Source organism: Chrysemys picta, chromosome 2 (genome assembly GCF_011386835.1).
Source record: "Chrysemys picta bellii isolate R12L10 chromosome 2, ASM1138683v2, whole genome shotgun sequence".
In the NCBI taxonomy this organism is placed as follows: Eukaryota; Metazoa; Chordata; order Testudines; family Emydidae; genus Chrysemys; species Chrysemys picta.
Window position 1 is genome coordinate 92,597,945 of NC_088792.1, and position 20,733 is coordinate 92,618,677.

The following is a 20,733-nucleotide window of genomic DNA, read 5'->3' on the forward strand; positions in this document are numbered from 1 at the left end:
AGCAACAAGCTACAATCCAAAAACTAGCCAACAAGCAACTCAAGCAAATTAAGCCAAAAACAAGCCCAATTTCTGCGTTTTTTTCACGGGTTTGGCATGTCTGAAACACCTATCTTCCCCAATTTAGGAATCGTTCTGGTGCTTCCATGAGAAATAGGAGTCTAGGTGCCTAGAGTGAGGTTGAAGTGGGCATGCCCAGAGGCAGAAACATAGGTATCAAAGGAACTCTTAGTGCAAAAACTTAGGCCTGAGAAAGATTTAAACACCTAGAGGCTAGGTGATAGCTGAGAGGGAGTCTTGTGGATCTCAGTGGTGCCTAAAAATGGAACTTAGGTGCCAAATACTGTCATGAATTGAATGGATTTTATTTTAGATTAAGAGAACAAGTTAAAAGAAGAACAGAACATAAAGTCTCCATTCGGTGCATTTCCAGACTAACAGTCTGCACTGAACTGTTCACAAAATGGCTGTTTGTCTCAGTAGACAGGTATGTCCTTAGAGATTTAAAGGTGCAGTACAAAGTAAGTGATGTAACAGTAAATAACTAAACTAACTACTGCCATGTGTTTGTTTCCATTAATGTATCTTTATTTATTTTTGTTTGCAGATTGCTTTACAGGATTCGTAAATATACTGACTGATATAATTTGGCGCTTCACAGGAGATTTCATGGCCCCTGATATTGTCTGCAGAGTTGTTCGCTACCTGCAGGTACAGAAACTATTCAATATCTAGTACCCACAGCTGCACACCCTGACTAGATAAGAGCTCAAAGTCTTGTATCCCAATGTACTGTAACATTAAGTGCTTGTTAAATTGTTGTATAAAAGCCCTTAAATCATCATCAAAGAAGCTAATAAAACTGGCATTTAAAGAATAAGGCATGAAAGTTTAACTGCTTATATATTAAATGGTAGATATGATAATGGAAAAAGTCATGGAGAAAATTGTAAGCAGGTGCAAATTCCATTCAAGACAATAGATTTGAATTTGCTTACATCAGAGCTGAATTTGTCCCAGCATCTTAGCCATTAAATGTATGTAGTCCCCTGTCTCCTACTCCCTAAACATAGGAACTTTTTAAAAGTGCCATTTAATGACAATAACACCAGTATTTAAAAGTAATTAGTCTCCAAGAGAGATTTTGCAAAAATCAAAAATGTCAAAGAGACCCCTAATTCACATTGATCTTCCCTGGGAGCTGGGTGCCTAGCTGACATTTGTGTCTTTGAAAAGCTCTCTCTTCATGTCTCTCCCCCCCCCCCCCACCTATTTCTAATCTCAGTCCAAAAATAGCAAGCCAGAGTCTGATCTCACTGTAGCCTGTTGTAAACCCAAAGCAACTCCACCGAAATCAGTGCTGTTACTTCAAATTCACAGTGATGTAATTGGGAGCAAAAATCTGGTCCAGTTCTAGAAATTATCCTGAACAGTGAGGTTTGCATTTTCACGAGTAAGGATGTCTGGGTGGCAGAAGGCTCAAAAGCAATAGTTATTTATTAGCTGGCCCAACCATATCTTCTTAGTAATCCCGCACGCGATTGAAGTTTGAGCATGAAGAATGATGGTATTTAATAGGGCTTCTGTTTTGTATACAAATTGCGTGTCTGATTTTATGATTGTTGGACCTTGCCAACTGCCGCCAAATTTTGAGACGGGGAGAGGAAATTATAACTGAATGAGCTGCAAGAGGGTATGCTACTTAAATACTGTGTTCATATTCCTCAATCTAAAACAATTCCACATGGGGACATCCCAAATGGAATCTTAGGGACAGATTCTACCACTCTGTAGCACCTTACTCAGAAGGTAGTCTCACTGATTGATTTCAGTGTGACTACTCATGGAGTAAGGTACTACTCAAAGAAAGGATGGCAGAATCTTGCCCTAAGTGTTTGCCAAATATCACATACTGAGAAATACGGGGGGAGGGGAGGGAATTCATAAGCGGGACTTATGTCCCTAAAGTGGCCTCAACCAAAATGTAGATCCTCAGAATACCTGATGAGCTGCCTACATTTCCACTGGCAGAGTCCTAAATTTCTGCCAATGGACATGCACACAACTGCTTCAGTCTTGACACCACTAGTAGTTTGGCACCTAACTTGCACCTATGCCCAAGGAGGATTCACAAAGTGGACACTGCCTTGATGGCCTGGTCCAGCAGATGTGCTCAGAAGCCAGTTTAAATAGTTAGTGGAGTAAAGCCTTGAACTTCTCATCCCAGGTCGGTGCCCTAGCCCCTGGGTTATAGAGTCAGTTTCTCTCTCTTTCTGGCCCAATGACTATTTAAGTATTTTAGAGAAAGTGGCACAGCTTCAGCAGGAGAGCTTGAGAGACCTGCCCCTCACACAGTGGGGATTTGAACCTGTGTCCCCCTATACTGCAACTGAGTGCTCTTGTTATTGGGCATGGGGTGGGAGCAGCAGCTCCTCCACCTCAGATTTCTTTCCTGAGGAAGGACTGACCTGGTTTAGGTGCCTAACTCCACAAGAGGATTCATGGCTGTGAATTCCAAGTGGAGGGAACCACTTCATTCAAATCCAGACATAGGTAGCTAATTCCCTTTGATGGGTGGGGTTTACGCCACATCCCTCTTCTCAGCATTTCCTATTGGCAGCGTAGGCACCTCTCCACTTATTGTGCTGGCTTTTGTGAATCTTTTTTAGACACCTAACTCTCCCCATGCATTGTATAGGGAGCCTGGGCATCCAACTCAGGGCTGTACATTTCACACGGGGTGCCTAAAAGTTAGGCCCTGCAATGCTCAGTCTAAGTTCCCCTTGTGAATTCTACCCATTGTAATTTAAATTGCTTATAAGTGTGTTGTTGTTTTTTCCTCTTCTACCTCAGGTTGTCCTTCTGTATGCCTCAACTTATGTTCTGGTTTCACTCAGCATAGACCGTTACCATGCCATAGTTTATCCAATGAAGTTCCTTCAGGGAGGTAGGAGAAATTTTGTACCTTGCTACTGCTCTAGATGTGGCTTTAACATCTTTATTTCACTAAACAACTTTTCAATGAAAGCAGTGTTATCATGATTAGTGTACTAAGATCCTTTATTAATTCCTTGTCTTGGCAATATTATATTATGTGGAATAAAACTATTTTAAAAAGTGTAAAGGTTTCCCATTATCTTCCAGCATTTTCAGAAAATAATTACTATACACAATGGACAAAAAACTGTCCTTAGTGCAATTCCATTGACTACAGGCATCACAGCAGGGATTAATTTGGACCATTTAATTTAACATATAGTGTTTGAATGAGCTTTTTCAATGCAAATAGATAAAACTGGGGAAATAAATACATTATTAAATACAGCATGAGCTCCTCCAGTCTGCTGGCTCATTATATGAAATTATTGGGGTTGGGAGAGGTTGAGTTTTAACCATCTGTAAAGGGGTAGTTCTTTTCCATGATAAGTGACATTCAGAAGGTGTAGAGAGATGTTGGGAATAATTTTATGATTTTTATTAATTTTACAACACTCAAAAGCATGCTGGCTGCTGTACACTACAGAAGGGTGTTTCCATACTCAAAGAGTTTACAATATTAAATATGATGTGTTGGGGGAAAGCGGTAGGGATGGGATGAGGTGAGGAAGAACAAGGATTACAGCAGTGGTTGCTTTCTTTAAAATATGCTTTAATCAAAACTCAAATTATTGTACTCATTACAAGTGTCATGGTAAAATTCTCTGACTTGTGTTATGCAGGAAGTCAAACTGGCTGATCTAATGGTCCCTTCTGGCCTGAAAACAATATCTATGAATCCATCAGATTAGGTAGTTGTGTGATTTAGGCACATGAATAAGATCAAATACCAATCTGAAGTTTATCCTAATATTTGCCCTGTTTAGGCACTTAGGACATTTTCAAAACCAGGGGGCTAAAATTCAGCTCCAGTGGGCAGATTTTCAAAAGTACTGAGCAGCCACCAGTTCCTGCAGAAGTTAAGGGGAGCTGTTGGGTGCTCAACATTATTTAAATTCTGACCAGCTATTTGAGGGCCTAACTGTGGAGCAGGTGAACCTCACTGCCAGTACCACAGCATCTTCATTTGTGAAATAGAAAGAGCAGTAGTTATTAGACTTCCTCCTCGGTTTAGGGGTTTAATGGTGAGGAATTTATAACTTAATCTTCGTAGATATATAAATAGCTACAATACAGGCTTCATATTATAGCAAATTATTTACATTAAAGAATTAATCCCATATCATAGCTATCTTTTCCTTTCCTTCCACGAGGAGGGTAGTATTCTTTGTCCCATGCAGAGTTATCCTTGACATGCCCAATCAAGTTCTCTCTGTATTTGATATAATACCCTTGATGCCAAGGGCCGCAGAATAATTTATCAGATTGAAAAGGAGCAAGCCTATTTTTTCAGACTTGTTGCTAATGACCTATTGAGGTCCAAGTTTTGCATGCTGCCTTACTACGTCTACACTGCAACGGAAGCCTAGGCTCAGACTCAGGCTTGAGCACAAAGCTCCTTTCTGTCTACACACCTCTCTCAAACTCAGGCTCAGACCCAGGATCCTAGGAGTGCATGAGGTTGGAGGGTTTGAACCAGAGTCATGAGAAGACCCAGTGTTCATACCCTATTGCTTTGCAATGTAGATGCAGTCCCCTCCACCCCCGACTTGGGAGTTCACTAGAAGTATTCCACAATCCCATGGGCCAATTTCCTTTGTCCTCTCTCCTCCCCCCCATCTCCCCCACCCAAGAGCCACCAATTGACTCCAGGGAAAGGGAAGCAAACCCCCTCCCTTGTAGTGCAGTAGCTCAGTGAATCAGCATTTAACCCTTCTATTTTATTCTGACTGCCAAGCTGCAAACACACCTTGGGAGAGCCTTCTGAATTTACAATGGACACAAATGAGAAGAAGTCCTTTGCAAAGCATGCTGCTTCATTCAGGTGCATGGCCAGATTTTTGTTAGTCAGTGGTATGTAGGGTGACCAGATAGCAAGTGTGAAAAATCGGGACGTGAGTGGGGGGTAATAGGTGCCTATATAAGAAAAATCTCCAAATATTGGAACTGTGCCTATAAAACCAGGACATCTGGTCACCCTACTGGTATGATGCCAGCCAAATAGTGAATTTTAGTAAGAGAATCAGGAGTGACCACATGCATACCAGCAAATAGCAAAGAAGCAGGCAAAGGAAAAGAAGTATACTTAACATCCTTTGTGAAGGAGTTCAAGATCTAGTGCTAGACCAGAGACTATGGTTACTAACATCAGGTTAGGACAGGAAAGTGCTTTGAAAAAGGTTGTGCTTGGCAAAAAATAGTTTTGACAGTAAGATAAGTGTTTTACTCTCACTTTGCATGGGTGTTAATGACTAGAGAAGGTGCAAGACAGTGGAAAATCAAGTCCCGCCCATAGCCTAACCCCAACTTTTACTCTATACACAACATCTAATTCAATAACAAAACACATCAGAAATAATAAAACATGCAATAAAGAATGGTAGGATAATGATCATCTAGAATCAGACCTTTTAAACAGTTCTTTCATATTTAGAGAGCTGTTCAAACATTATATAATTAATCCTCAACAACTTGGCGTATTCAGTAAGTGATACTGTCTCAGTTTTAGACAGGGAAAATGGAGCTGAGACACAGTGTCACATGATCAAAGCCATAAAGAGTCACTGTCAGAGCTGGGATTAGAATTTATAAGTTTGAAATTCCCAAGTTCTATCCATGACCACTACAATACATCCAAATCTCATTTTAAACCAGCAAAGTCATGATTTTATTTTTCGTAAAAGAAAAGTTTCTCAAATCTGTCAATTAAAACATCCTATTCAGAGACAGGTTTTATTTATACTTTACATAGTCTAATTATAGGATACAGCAGCCACGAGGCACTGGAGCATTTACAAAAAACAAGAACACATGTAAGGCAGCTACCCTATACTGGCCTGTTCACACAGAAATTTCTAGGTCAAGTTTAGTGGTGCTTTGAGCAGTGGCGGATTAGCCACTGGGCCAAGGGGGGCCCGTGCCCAGGGGCCCTGGCCAATTGGGGCCCCTGGAAAAATGGGCACCCCACACCATGACCCGCTCTGCCTAGTGCTCCTGCCGTGGAGTGGGGTCGGGGCACAGGGGCATGCCCTTCTCTGCCTGCCTGGTGCTCCTGCTAGGGAGTGGGAGAAGCCCCCGTGCCTCGAACCAACTCCCCAACAGGAGCACTGGGTGGGCGGGACAAGCCCCTGCACCCTGACTCCATTTCCCCAGCAGGGGGGGAACTGCAGGCAGAAGGGGTGGGGAGGGGCCCCCACTTTCTCTGGCCTAGGGCCCACAAACCCTAATCTGCCTCTGGTTTTGAGCATGAGCTAGCTGGCCCATCAGGGGTTGTGGGTGGAAGCGCAAGCGTTAATGGCACTGGAGCTAGTATTACAGTGGGGACACAGCTACTCTGTGCAACTAATCTAAACACTGCAAAACAACACGTGAGCAGCACAATGGAATTGCTCTCACTTGAGCTAGGCTAACTTAAGAGTTGGCTTGAGTGATCCACACCATCCTTAACACTCCAGTTAAGACAAGCCCTCAGAGAAAGACTGTGAAACAAGCCCTGCCATGTACTCCAAAAGCACAAGGTCTGTTGGAGCCAGGGGCAAGGAAGAAAATTCCAAAGCCTCTTAATAGAAATTTTCATTAATGGCAAACAAAGAAAAAAAATTATAATACAAAAAACAAGCAAGAGACATGAATTTCTCAGAACGCTACTTTAATTTGTAATTAGGAGGTTTTTAAAAGGAAAAGAAAAATAATGTCACTGATGTGCATTGAGCAGGATCTCGCATGATCACATCAGAACTCTGGACATAAACCCTTTACATTACATAGCACCTTTCATGCCTTAATTTCAAAGTTCTTCAGACATAGCAGACCAGACTCTGATGTACCTCCACCATGAGTGTCTCCATTGATTTCAGAGGGACTACTTGAGTAAGATGCTGCTTGTGGTAATTAAGGGTATTAGAATCTGGCCATAATTAAACACATGTGATGCCTGTGTACACACACATACACCCTGCCTTAGCGAGGGACAACAGTTAAGTATTATTGGACTCATTTTACAGGCGGGTATACTGAGAAAAACTGGTTATAGAGGCTGCACAGGGCCAGTAAGAAATTCTATGGGAGAGCCAAAAGTTAGAGCTTCATATTCCTAGCTCCTTATTCTAATATTTTAGCCACTAGACAACCTTGCTGCCTCAGTTCTTCATTGCAAATAAGCAGTTCCTATAGAAATCTGAGATAAAGACCTTGAAGGTTATCTAGCCTATTTTTCTGCCAGTTCAGGTTTTTCTCCAGAATATTTTCTAGCACTTTGCCTAGTCGAGTTGCAAACATTTGGACTTTCAACCTCATCTCCTGGTTAACTGAAAGATCTGTCAGGAGATGATTCCCAATATGTACCCTCAATTTTCTTTTCATTAAACGTAATTGTTATCACTCAGTATTTCTTTACATAATCCTTCTCCCTGCATAATATTTACCTCCTTCATCTAACCCTCTTGTTTATCTAAATCAGTGGTTTTCAAACTGGGGTACACGAGCTCTCAGCAGGGTGTACACAAGAAAAATCCTATAATGGCAGACAACGTATTTTATTTAGTAAGACTTGGCAATTTAATCGTAGATATAGTATGAAACTATCTCAGATGGGGGTATGCAGCAGATCGGTAGCTCTCAACCCAAGGGAGTGCGGTCCGGGGCCCCCTAGGGGGCCTTGAGTAGGTTTCAAAGGGGCCTCCAAGCAAGGCCAGCATTAGACTCGCTGGGGCCCAGGGCAGAAAACCGAAGCCTCACCGCATGGGCCTGAAGTCCAGGTCTCTGTGCCCCACCACCCAGGACTGAAGCTGAAGCCTGAGCAATGTAGTTCATGGGGCCCCCCGTGGCGTGGGGCCCCAGGCCATTGCCCTGCTTGCTACCCCTTAACGCTGGCCCTGGCTTTTATATGCAGAAAACCAGTTATTGTGCCACAGGTGGGCTGTGGAGTTTTTATAGCATGCTGGGGGGGGGCCTCAGAAAGAAAAAGGTTGAGAACCTCTGGAGTAGACAACATTTGAAAAGGGGTATGCAACATAAATGTTTGAAAACCACGGATCTAAATGTTACGGATCTCCTCAAAGCACTTTAGATAATCAAGCTTCTATTGTGCTGATCATGTGTAATATTTAAAAGTAAGGGTAAATATTATAGCTGATGTTGGCTGCCGCAAAAAAATTTTTAAATGCTTCTATTTACTTGTATAGTGCTCTTTTAAAATGATTGAGCTTCAAGGAGTATAGATTTTAAAAATAGCCTCCTGCTGGGCACAATTTAATGGGATTTTCTACTTCAGCATACAATCAGTCATCTGGGGATTTAGACCAACACTTGTCAAAATATCTGAGTACCCAGGCAGTTTGAGATATGATTTTCCCATTGAACTTTCTACCTGCAATCCTCCAGCATTCTCAGTAAGTGAGATCCTTGGCTGCAGTAAGTCAGTGTAGCTCCATTGACTAGCTGGCCCACTCTCTCAAAATTCAGTATCTACATCTTGCAGTGCTGGTTAAAGTCATAAGAACATCCTTCCTCTGTCACCTGCAGGGCGAAGGCTTCTTTTGTTTCTGACATGCCATCATGTTGACCTCAACCTTGCTTTGCCCAGACAAGTGGGCACTTCTGCACAAATTCATACCATCCTTGTTTGAAGAAACTTCTTTGTCTAGGTGGTATCTCTAAAAGCTTATATTTCTGACTTGTTGCCAGTGACCTGGGTCTTTGACAGAGCACTTGACTTCTTGATCAACTGACTTCTGTTACAAAAGTAACAAAGAAATCAAAAAATTCAGTCATAACATTAGCTGACAAGCTCCTTCCATTTTCAGCATCAGCCTGGAAATTAGAATTCCCCCCTACCCATCCTTCCTTTAGGCTGATGTATATGTCCAAAGAAACATCACAGAAGGGCCAGAAACTATGCTAACAAAAATCTGTTTGGATTTGTTGAACAGAAAGGCAGGCGAAAGTTCTCATCATGGTGGCATGGAGCCTCTCTTTCCTGTTTTCGATTCCAACTCTGATTATATTTGGGAAACGGCAGCTATCCAATGGGGAAGTGCAGTGCTGGGCCCTCTGGCCTGATGACTCCTACTGGATACCCTACATGACTGTGGTCGCTTTCCTGGTATATTTCATTCCTTTGATTATCATCAGGTAAGGACCCGGTAGGGATACTATACACAATGGATACCTGCTGAAAACAGCTAGCTGGCAGGTGTGCAGGCAGTTTTTAAAACTAATTAATTTGGCATTTGTTTTATATAAATGTTTTATCCTAAACGGATTTGATATAACTGATCCAGAGTAGAACTCCATACTTGTCCATTTTATTAACGGGTCTCTCCTACTGTATGAGCCCCTGCACTTAATATTGCATAAAAGTTGCCAAGAGTAATAGTTATCAACATTTATCTGGACAAAAATAGAATCCACAAGTGGATGACTCTCCATAACTGCAGGCTTTTTAAAGGACTCTTTATCATATGCTGTTTCCCTTTATATTTATTGAAGAATATTTTTAATAAAAGAACAGAAACAGCATTTACTCTAGTTACCCTAAAACTTAGGGAGTGAGGACACTTTCAATTTCATGTCAGTGTATCAAAAAATTGATTACCAGTAGAGGTAAGGAAGTTTTCTTCCCTCCTCCCCCATGATAGTGTTGTACAATTGGGTGCATAATAATAAATAAATACAATTTTATACTCTACTTGTAGATCACCGTCCACCCGCGGATCTCAAAGTGCTTTAAAAACATGAATGAATTAAAATTTTTCTAACGTTCCAGTGAGGTAGGTAATTATTATTCCCATTTTGCAAGTGGGGAAAAATTGAGCCACAAAAAGGTTATGTGACTTGCCCAGTGTCGCACGGAAAGTCTGCAGCAGAACATGGATTTCCTGATAGCCCAAACTGCACTTAGGGGATTGGAGAGGCAAGATTTGAGGGGTCTAATGCCTTCCTGTGAGGCATCTGCCATTGGTCATTGTTAAGGACAGAATACTGGAGTAGTTGGACTATTGGTTCATTTCTACATGGCAAGGATAAATGTAAATATTCTGTTGTAAACTACATACTTTCTGGACTGAGACTAGACTAAAGTAATGGCTGCATCACTCCCAATATGCAATGCAAGGGAGACACAGCATGCAAACTACATAAATTTCAATAGCTCTCGTGTGACCATTCATTACGTAATGGATCATCATGGCAAATCCCAAAGGGACGTGCCTCCTTGCAGCTCAAGGATCAACCAGATTGATCTCTGGCTAACTCCTTATGGTGGGCTGGCTAGTTATTCAGTCTGTCTGTAACACCGGCAATCTTATCATGCCACTGAAGCCTTTTGCAGCCCATGTGATCACCAGCTGTGTAGCAGCATCTCTTGATGCACATGCTTTGCAATTCATTGGTCTTTCATTCCAATCTCTGTACTAAGAAAGCTACTGAAACCAAACCAGTGCTGATGGAGGCAGCATTGATACAGAGTTTATATAACTGTGGTTCTATAGCTCTGCAGCTTTATTGCAAGCTTGATGTCACAATGTCCCCACAGAGGCCATAGAAGGTCCTGAAATATGGCAACAGCTTCTGTTATATGAGCGTCTACATTTTGCAAGCATCCTCCAGCACTGTCTATGATTCTGCCCAAGTACTTGATAGTTGCCACCAGCTCAATGTCCCATCCAGAGAGTTAACATTGGAGCTGGAGGCTTCTTGATAGCAATGGCCAGGAACTCTGTTTTATTCTGATTAATAACCAGACAAATGCACGCTGCTTCTTGCCCACCCAAATCCACCATCCGCTGCAATGATTTACCAGACGAGCCAACCAGACACTATTAACATAGTCAGAATCTGAAAGCAGAATGGTATTCAGCGCAATGCCAACAGCTGCCTCCTCAAACTTATGAATCAACCAATCAGTGCAGATATTGAACAACTGTGACAAAACACAGTCTTGCTGAACTTCCATGGAGACAGGAAACCACATGGTGTATCTGCCTCTGTCTCAAACACAGCCTTCTGTTCCACTGTAGAGCTCTATCAATGACACTATTTCTACGCATGCAGAGTTGTCTCTGCAGAGCCACAAACATACTCAATGCACTGAATCAAAGGCCTGACAGAAGTCTATAGAAAGAGCTGAATTTAGTAAGCCATGCACAGGAATGGCAACAAGAGAGCATTTTGAGAAGTGAATGGGTCCATCACTGTGAAGTTCATGGGGATGGATATTTATTGACATGGCAAATTCCTGCGTTTGCTCTTCAAAAGGAAATGGTTTCAGGACAAAGGTGCCTGTTAAGGATCGGCTCTCCCATTCAATGGGAATAGGATCAGGCCTTACATGTATTTGCTTTACAGGACTATTCCTGGGTCAAGTGTTTCATTTTTTATTACGTCTCATGCTTTAAGTTAGGACTGATTCTCATCTCACATTGGTTTTACTACAGCGTAACTCCTTTTATTTCAGTTGAGTTACTCCTGCTTTACATCCATGTAAATGAGAAGAGAATCAGATACAAAGTTGTTCCTTTCCATTTCACTTGCAGTAATCACTGGGTGTAAGGCCCGTGTTATACAGCAGGTCAGATTGGGGTGGGGGGGTCAGGTTAAGGCCAGAGGAAACTTCTATGATTATCTGAACAGGATATTTCAGACATTTATAGCCTGGAAGCAGTTCAATGAAGATGATACAAATAAAGTATCATCTGGGAAATTGGATAGTGACTAAGGGGTGCCCTATTTGTTAGAGAAATAGGAAAGCAATTTTGTAGGACAGTATTTCTGTAATTAACTATACTGCTATATTAGCTATTTGATCTGGTTGGAAAGGCAGAGCAACAAGCTAGTTGGCCTGAATGGTAAACCATTAACATTGTGTATTGAAGCAATCTGAGCAAGCAACTGGAGAGCCCCAAATGTAATTTGAAGTGATTCAATCTAATAGCTCAGAATCTCTTTAAGCAAGGAAATAAATTAAGGGTACATCTACACTGCAATAAGAGACCTACGACATGGCTATTACTAGTTCATGCTTCGGGGCTCTAAAATTGTAGTATAGACATTTGGGCTCAGGCTGGAGCCCAGGATCTGAGACCCCACGGTGACACTGCACCCCATGTTCTTCACAGTAATACTATTATGTATGTAACTGTAGCTGGCTGTGTCCCTACCTGTGTGAATGCTGGTGGAAGTGTAGGGCTGGGAGTGGGTCTGCAGCATCTCACAGCAACACAATGAGAGAGGGAGCCCAGGCTGGTGGGTCACAGGGCTCAGTGGTAACCCCAGTTCCATGTGGCATCCCAGGAGAGAACTCACCTCAGAGCCCAGGATCTGAGATCCCACAAGGAGGGTTGATCTCAGAGCCCACACTCCAGCCTGAGCCAGAATGTCTATCCTTCTATTTTTAGCCCCACAAGCCCAGGTCAACTGACCACGGTTTTGAGACTTGGTACCGTAGGTTTTTTATTGTGGTGTGAACATATCCTAATGTCCCTCAGGTGGAGAAGTAGGAAGAATGTACAGTAAGTCACCCAAAGGAGAGTATGGGGCCAATCATCATGGATACTAGAAGTTGGTTAGGTGGCTAGTAACAGAAGTGAGAGAGAGAAGACCCTGAAAAAGAGCAGAATAGACACAGGCTGAGTGTTTTATGAATTAGAGGTTGACTCATACTCTACTTCTCTCCTGTAAATTCAGAGCTTCTGGCCTACCTAGCCAAGGCTGGATACAGCCTTAGACCTAAGCATTTTTGTTCCTTATGTCTTTGAACTTGAGTCAATTTTCTAATACATTTTCCTTTATTTAAGTATACTTCTGGTTTTAGTCTGCTTTGAGGGATATTCCTTGTCTATCCCCAGGAGAGATCATTGATTCCTTAGCCTCAGAGGCTAAGACCAGTATAGATTTATGGCTAAAGGTACAGCTCAGGTAGTCCTTTCCCATAAGACACTGTTAACGTTGTGATTCTAGTCTACCTAAAGCTTGGGGAAACCACTAAAGAACGGGGAAGAGAAACATTAAATAGGCTCCCTCAATACCACAAATACATGGTTAACTTGTATTCACTATTATTTTGGATATACATAGTGACTAGACAGATGGAATTTCCAGAGCTACAGAAACTATTTAACCTCAGACACAGAACCCTACCTGTGAGTGAAAGAAGCAGCTCCACCATATGAAAGTGTGTGTTTGTCCTATGTGTAATTATCCAGAGAAGTGTGGCGTTAGACACACAATCTAGACCACTGCTGCTGATCTAGACAAGGAACCACATTTCTTAACAGCCTTGAAAATGCCACAGGTAGCAGTATGGAGTGTAGCTGTAGCCATGTCGGTCCCAGGATACATAGCAGTAGATTCTCCTGGCTGGTGGAGCCAGTCTTTGTTGTTTTGCTTTGTTTCTTTTATTGTCTTCTGGAATAAATATTCCAAGAGGGTTTCTTAGTTGTCTCTGTCCCTCATTAAGTTAATAGACAAGCACAGTTGTGGCAACATGAATTGGTGAGTCATCCTATATGACATGACAGAAGAGCTATTGTGTGTGTGTCTCTCTCTCAACCAATTCTCATTAGACACAGTAGTACCAGTCTGATCTATCCCACAGATGATGCAGGAAGCATGTGGGCCTTTATCAGCTTTTTGTTTCATTATACCATAAGTGGCAGCAGATAATGTTGTGATCATCTCATCCAGACTGCAATAGTACAGCCTAGGTAAGCCAAATGCTAAAGCCTATTGGTGCTGATGTAAAGTGATGGGAACATGTGATGATGTAGCTTGATGTGTTGTGTTTGCAGATTCTTTGGCAATTAGTGTTGTGTAGCTTTATTGTTTTGTCACAGAGATTGGTTCTGCAGCTTCCAGGAGCAACTGCCATCTCCAGCAGAACAAACTAACTGTAAGATCATGGGGCCTTTGGTGGCTCAAACCATCAATTTCAGCTGAGCATCTGTCAACCAAAGCTTTTGCTGATACAACTTGGCCTCAAGTCATTCTCTAGAGAAAAGCAATAACTTTTGAATTCTGCTCATAGCAGAGTTAACTTTGTTAAGTCATCCATCCTCTGCTCTAGATTGCACAGCTGTAACAAAGTTGTCATTTGTTCCTCTTAAAAAAAAAAAGCCTCAGATGGAAAACACCTGCTGGATCATTCTTTCATCCCAGGAAGGATTGTTTCTTCTTGTACATTTTAGCGTTCTAAAGGTAGCCTAGTTTTAAATAAGAATGAAACTTGAATGAAGTTAGAGAACAAAAAAGGATAAACAAGGTACATACAAAGCAATTTAAAAGCATAGTGTCTTTTGTGGGTAATGTTTTATACTGCAATTCTAGGACAAAATTCTAGAGAAACAGACAATTTGGGAATAATTTTGAGGTCAGGAATGTCTTAAGAACTGCTAAAATTCAGGAAATTGTGTCTGAAATTTAGAAGTTTTCCATGGGAAAACTCCTACATCCTCTATTATAGATATCAACGTCCCTTTCCTAGTCATGTTGGTACACTTCTCATTACATAGAATGTCATAGGGAGTGGCTGATAACATACATTGACTGTAAAGTTGTACTGTGTCTAGCAGTCAGACTTAAATGTATCTAGCTAGTCAGAATCAGAAAGCAAGCAAGGAGTCTTTAAATACACCTCTAATTCAAAATATAATATATTGAGATGTGTTTTTAAATAAGGCTTCAGTTCAGGAAGGTACTTAGGCATGTGCTTAAATCCATTTCCATCCCTGTTCCCTGCTTAACTTTAAGCAGGTGCTTAAGCCATATTAAGGTCCATCAGATTTAAGCATCTATTCCAAAATTAAGCAGTACTTAGGCGCTTTCCTGAACTGGATGGGTTTGCTGAATCATGGCCTAAGTACTTGAAGAGACTAGATCATAGCTTTTTTTTGATCCTTCATCTGTGGAATTATGCATTAACAAGCATACTTGAATCTAAACATTCCTAATTATACTAATTTCATATATAAGTGAGAAAAGCATTACATGGTTTTCACTCCTCCACATCATGCAATTCATTAACAAATGAAATGTGTAACAGACTGACAGTATCCTGAACAAATTGTATGGAGTTAAGATTAACTTTGCTGAATTAAGATAGAACTTCTTGAATTAGGGTTAATATCTTTGGGGTACATCATATTAAAAATTCAATTGTATATCGGTTATTGTGGAATTGTATGCACTTTTTCTGGAAGGGGGCAGATGCTAATGTTCTTTCTCCATTAGCAGTCCTTTGAAGCCACCCCCTCTACAGAGATGAACATATACTTGTTCAAACTAGATTCCCCAGGGACCAACAGACAGAGAAAGGTTTTTTGCATAAATAGCCTGGTTTTAAACTGGATCAGGGCCTTCTTCCTTATCCAGAAAATGGACAGGACTTCTATTCCATGGAGAGCCCCAATCCTTAGGGTAGGGTTGGAAGGACTGGACCTGCTGAGGCCTCAAGACTGTGTGCTTGTTGTGAGCCAAAGCTGTGATGCACTTATAACATTAAGGAAACCCCTTGTGTGGTGATTTGAAGGACTGCTCCTGCTCCTGCCAGAATCTACATTAGGGTTGGGGTGAACTCTAGTAAGCTTATTAGCATTCATGTATTGTTTTTTGTATGTTTTCTCTCTAGTGATTTTTACCTTAAGAAAAAAATAGGCTTGTACAGAAAGGGCTGTGTGGTAGCTTATAATATAGCAATTATGCTGTTGTCTGTCTCTGATGAGGTAGAAAACAGGTGTGCTTGGGCAGCCTGTCTCTGCTGAGAAAACACAGTGAAGGCAGGGAACTATGCAGCCAGGCAATACCCTAGTCAGACAGGAGAGAGGACAGAGCAGGTTTCCACCCAGGAGAGGTAACAGCTTGGAAGCTGGAAGCCTGAGTGGATGCCCTGGGTGGGCCACTGAGGGGGAAAATACAGGTGCAGTCACTCTGAACTGTAACAAAATGTACTTTGTTTTATCCTGGCATTTTCTAATGAGAAGCTACCTTTGTACATAGGTTCACTCCTGTACAGTGCAAAGAACCTCTTAGGAGAATTTGAGCACCCTTAACTCCCCATCAATCCAATGCTCATTGACATTAAGAAATGAATTGCAATAAAAGTGCTTCACTTGCAGAGCAACCAGCCAAGCCAGAAAATACAAACAGCACCTAGGACCAGATAGACGTTAGCCTTCCTTCCACCATGAATTTATACTTATTGTATTACAGTTGCAGGGACAGGTGGCCATGAGGGTGCTGGCTTTCAATGTTCCCCAGGGGTGCTCAACCCCTGCTCATCCCAGGCCCCGCCCACACTCCACCCCTTCTCCCCACCTCATCCCACTCCCTCCCTTCCTCCACTCCACTCCCAGCCCCGCCCCACCCCACCCCTTCCCCACCTCTTCCTGCCCCCTCCCCTGAGCATGCCCCATCCCCATTCCTCCCAGCGCCTCCTGCATGCCGCAGAACAGCTGATCCACAGGAGGTGCTGGGAGGGAGGGGGGAGCTTGGCTGCCAGTGGGTGCTTAGCATCTGCTAATTTTTTTCTGTGGGTGCTCCAGCCCTGGAGCACATTGTATGCCTACAGTAATCAGAGCCTAATTTTCTGTTGCTCTGAATTTTGTAGTAGTAATTTACATTGTGCAAGGTGGAGTTGTACAATGCAGAGTGGTAGCATTTTATACTCTTTACACGGGGTAAATGAGTGCACATGTTGCAGGGTAACAGACATTCACGACTCAGGTGTTCTCATAGTGGGAGATGAAGGATCTCAGTACCCTATAGGATTAGGCCCATAGCATGGAGGGCAGGGGGGAGGAAAGAAAGAGGGAGCAGGTTCATGAATGAGAGTTAGGCATATTCGTTCTGTCTGCATTTCAAAACCTTATACTCAGATCACAGGTGGGAATGTGCTTACATGTATATTTCATAAATGCCTTTCCTTTTGTTGAATAATTTTTATGCAAAACATTATCCTTGGTATACTCTAGGGAAGCGCTTCTCAAAGCTGGTCCGACGCTTGTTCAGGGAAAGCCCCTGGCAGGCCGGGCCGGTTTGTTTACCTGCTGCAGCCGCAGGTTCCGCTGATCGCGGCTCCAGGCCAATGGGAGTGGTGGGAAGTGGCAGCCAGCACATCCCTCAGCCCACACCACTTCCCGCAGCCCCCATTGGCCTGGAGCAGCGAACCGCAGCAGTGGGAGCCGTGATCGGCTGAACCCACTGTGGATGCGGCAGGTAAACAAACCATCCCGGACTGCCAGGGGCTTTCCCTACACAAGCGGAGGACCGACTTTGAGAAGCACTGCCCTAGGGTGACCAGCTGTCCGGTTTTTGACTGGAACACCTGTTCGAAAACAGACCCTGGCAGCTCCGGGCAGTACCGCTGCCCAGAACATTAAAAGTCCAGTTGGCGGTACTGCGGGTCTAAGGCAGGCTAGCCCCTACCTGTCCTGGCACTGCGTTGTGCCCCGGAAGTGGCTAGCAGGTCCGGCTCTTAGGTGGGGGGGGGGCAGGGGGGAAGGGGCGGCCAAGGGGCAGTGAGACAAAACCAGAAAAGTGGAAATATTAATTGTGGTTTTACTCTTGTTCATAAGAAAATCCAGTCTGTAAAAAATAAATAAAATCACATCTTCAAGAGACACTAAAGTACGTTGAAGAAAAAGGCAGCAAAGGAAGAAAAGGGGACAATGGGTGAAAAGAAAGTGACCAGAATCAACATGGCCTTCCATTTTAAAAAGGTGCTGCGTAACATTTGTCCCTTAGAGTTTGAAAGGAAAGGGCCTAATCCTGAAATGGACATTGGTATAACTGGACCAACTACATCAATTGAAACAAATTTACAGACGGTATTTGGAATGGCATTGAGCTGATTGTTTTTGTTGAAGACACAGCTATAGAATTAAGCAATGGAGCTAGGTGATTAGTTCTTGTCCAAACAGACAAGCGTGTGTGTGTGTGTGTGTGTGTGTGTGTGTGTGTGTGTGTGTGTGTGTGTGTGTGTGTAAGGGAGGGCTCCATGTTAGCTCACAATGATTGTGGTTTCAAGTGGTTATACTCCTTGAATGACATTAGCCTTCCGCTCTGTAGGTGAATATCATGGTCTCTTGCAGATAGTTAATTCCAAACATAATATTTTGGAAGCCTGCAGAGAACTCACATATGCCTACCCATTCAGTAAAAATTCTTAAAGGTTCTGGCTCAGGCCAGAGGTTGCAATATGGAAAACATCAGAACTCCAAAAACTTCAACTTCCTACTTCTTTTTGGAGAAGGATACTGCCAGGGCAATGTAGAATCTAATACAGAAATCTTCCAGGAGATTCCAGCACTGCAACATCTCAGACAAGGGGACACACACACACACACACACACACAGACTATTTCTCCTTTACTGCTTTCACTATTTTTAGATCCATCAGCTGAATATACATTTTTCTCCCTTATCTATCCCTCTTAATGTATCACTATCTTTGCTATTACAATTATATTTTAACTTTCTAACTGCATTATTTAGCTTATAATTTTGGTGGATACAGTTTGTATGGAAGATGCTATTGCAGTATTTTGATATGAAATCACTGAACAGAAGAAAATGTGCTACATGAATACAACCTTAGATACTTGTGTGGCCCCTTTCACCATAGTCCCCGAGCACCTCAAAATCTTTCTCTATCCTCACAAAAGCGCTGTGAGATAGGGAAGTTCTATTTCCCCTGTTTTACAGAGGGGGGAATTGAGGCACAGAAGCTAAGTAACTTCTCCAAGGTCACACAGGAAGCCTGTGGCAGAGCAGTGACTTGAACCTCTGTCTCCCAAGTCCGAGGGTAGGCCAATCTTACTTTTACACACACTCTCTCTCTTTTCATTACCACCTACCCCTGCAATACCATAAGTATAAACTCATGGCAGAAGGAAGGCCAATTCACATCAGGTTCTAGGTGCTGCGAATGGGGCTCTATTTTCTTATTTGGTTGGTTGCTTTGCAACCAACAACAACAAAAAAGTACTTTTATTGCCATTTCTAGATGTCGATGACATTTTCCTGTACGATGGAGAGAGATGAATACAAACACTGTTACAGAGGATTAGAGTCAGGATACAATGATAAGATCAGTAGCAATATAAGGGTGAGCAAATGCCATGCACCATAAAAATATTTCTTATTTTTTAAAATGTTTCAGTTCAGTACTTCAGAGAACAGTGTATTTTGCAACCTCCAGCCTCAAAAGCTTTGTGTGTGTGGGGCTCATCACTATGGTATCAAGCCACCCTTAGCTATTGTATTATTTCTTGGAAGCCCAGGAGTTTAAAAAGCTAATCCATCTACACTAACTGCAATGTATAAACTCATATCCAAAATTGCTAGTGGCCATTGGGAAATAACCCTTTCTGCTATTATTAGCAATTTACCCATCTAGTTGGAAGAGGAGGGGAGGAAAAGTGTTTCTCTGGGTGGAGGTGGCCAACAAAAGTTTGATTTGATAAATTATTACCTCCCTGTTATGAAGACTCCTTCCATTCCACAACCTTCCACTCCACAGAGATGTCTCAACAGGGGAAATGTTTGCACTGCAGCACATTACCGTGCTTGTTCAAACATGCTTCCGTGTGATCTGAGCAGGCCTGGAGATTGGACCCATCCCACATTTCTGGTTTCCTAATGTGGATCTTCCAGGAAGATTTATGCCCTTTCTGATCTGAAGATCCTGAAGTCAGCTATGGTCAATGTGGTGCTCAAGAATCAGCTAAAAATTTGAGTGGTGGGGGCAACTGCTATGTTCCAGGCTGTCTCACACAATATACAATAGGAACTACCAACGCTGCACAGTATTGTAGGCGTGATCCTATTTCATGGGGACACACCCCACTCCTCCTAAAAAAAAAAAATCAGTGGCAAAACTCTCATTGAATATGATGGGGCTGGCCCTCAGTTCCACTAAGGCCCCTTTAATGCTTTATTGGTGGCATAGACAGGGCCTAAATGGGGCCTCAAAACACACCCATGTGGAGTTGCCAGAGCAAGCTTATGCCAGCCCACAACATACAGGGCCTTTCATTTATGAGGAGTGGAATGAAGGAGAAGTCTGGGGCAGGGAGGAGGTGTGGTCAGAGCTCAACGTGCTCCAGCCTCTGCTATTCATTGATTGTTAGGGCTCATGGGAGTTATGTGATGCAGATCATAGATTAGAGCAGTGTCAAGGCTGCTCTGACACCAGGAATTGCAGTGGCTCCCAATGACACCTGTATCCAGGGAACTCAAAAATACAGGGGCCACCTTTGTTCCCCTCTTCCATGCCAGTGCTAATCATCTGGATGTACTAACTGATGATTGGGACCAATGGGTGCAGGATCAGGGCCTCGTTAAAAGGCTTTAAGTGCCTATGTGAGCCATATTGATGGGTTTATGAAGCCAAGGCAGTTGGAGATTTGCACTTAAAAATTTTCTGAAATAACTATAACTGTGCATAAAGCTTATATTTCCCATGTATATAAGCATTAGGCTAATGCTTTTAGATGCATATTACATTTGATCACAAAGAAGGCACCATCTCAAAAGGAGGAGGGAGAGAGGAATTTGTATTAGATCTGTAATATTCCTATATTACAGTAATTACAAAAATGAGAGCCATAATGCAGTAAACTGAACAGGGCTTTTCTTTTGTCA

General features: G+C 42.5%; 1 protein-coding gene across 2 annotated transcripts in view; it reads left to right on the forward strand.

Moving 5' to 3' along the window:
- Positions 1-20,733, forward strand: part of NPSR1 (neuropeptide S receptor 1) — a 97,464-nt gene that overhangs the window by 53,774 nt on the left and 22,957 nt on the right. For both annotated transcript variants that reach the window (XM_005307224.5, XM_024109666.3), the window contains exons 3-5: positions 608-711; positions 2,854-2,947; positions 9,027-9,228. In XM_005307224.5, the coding sequence (XP_005307281.2) occupies positions 608-711; positions 2,854-2,947; positions 9,027-9,228 (400 nt within the window). The remainder of the gene's footprint in view (positions 1-607; positions 712-2,853; positions 2,948-9,026; positions 9,229-20,733) is intronic.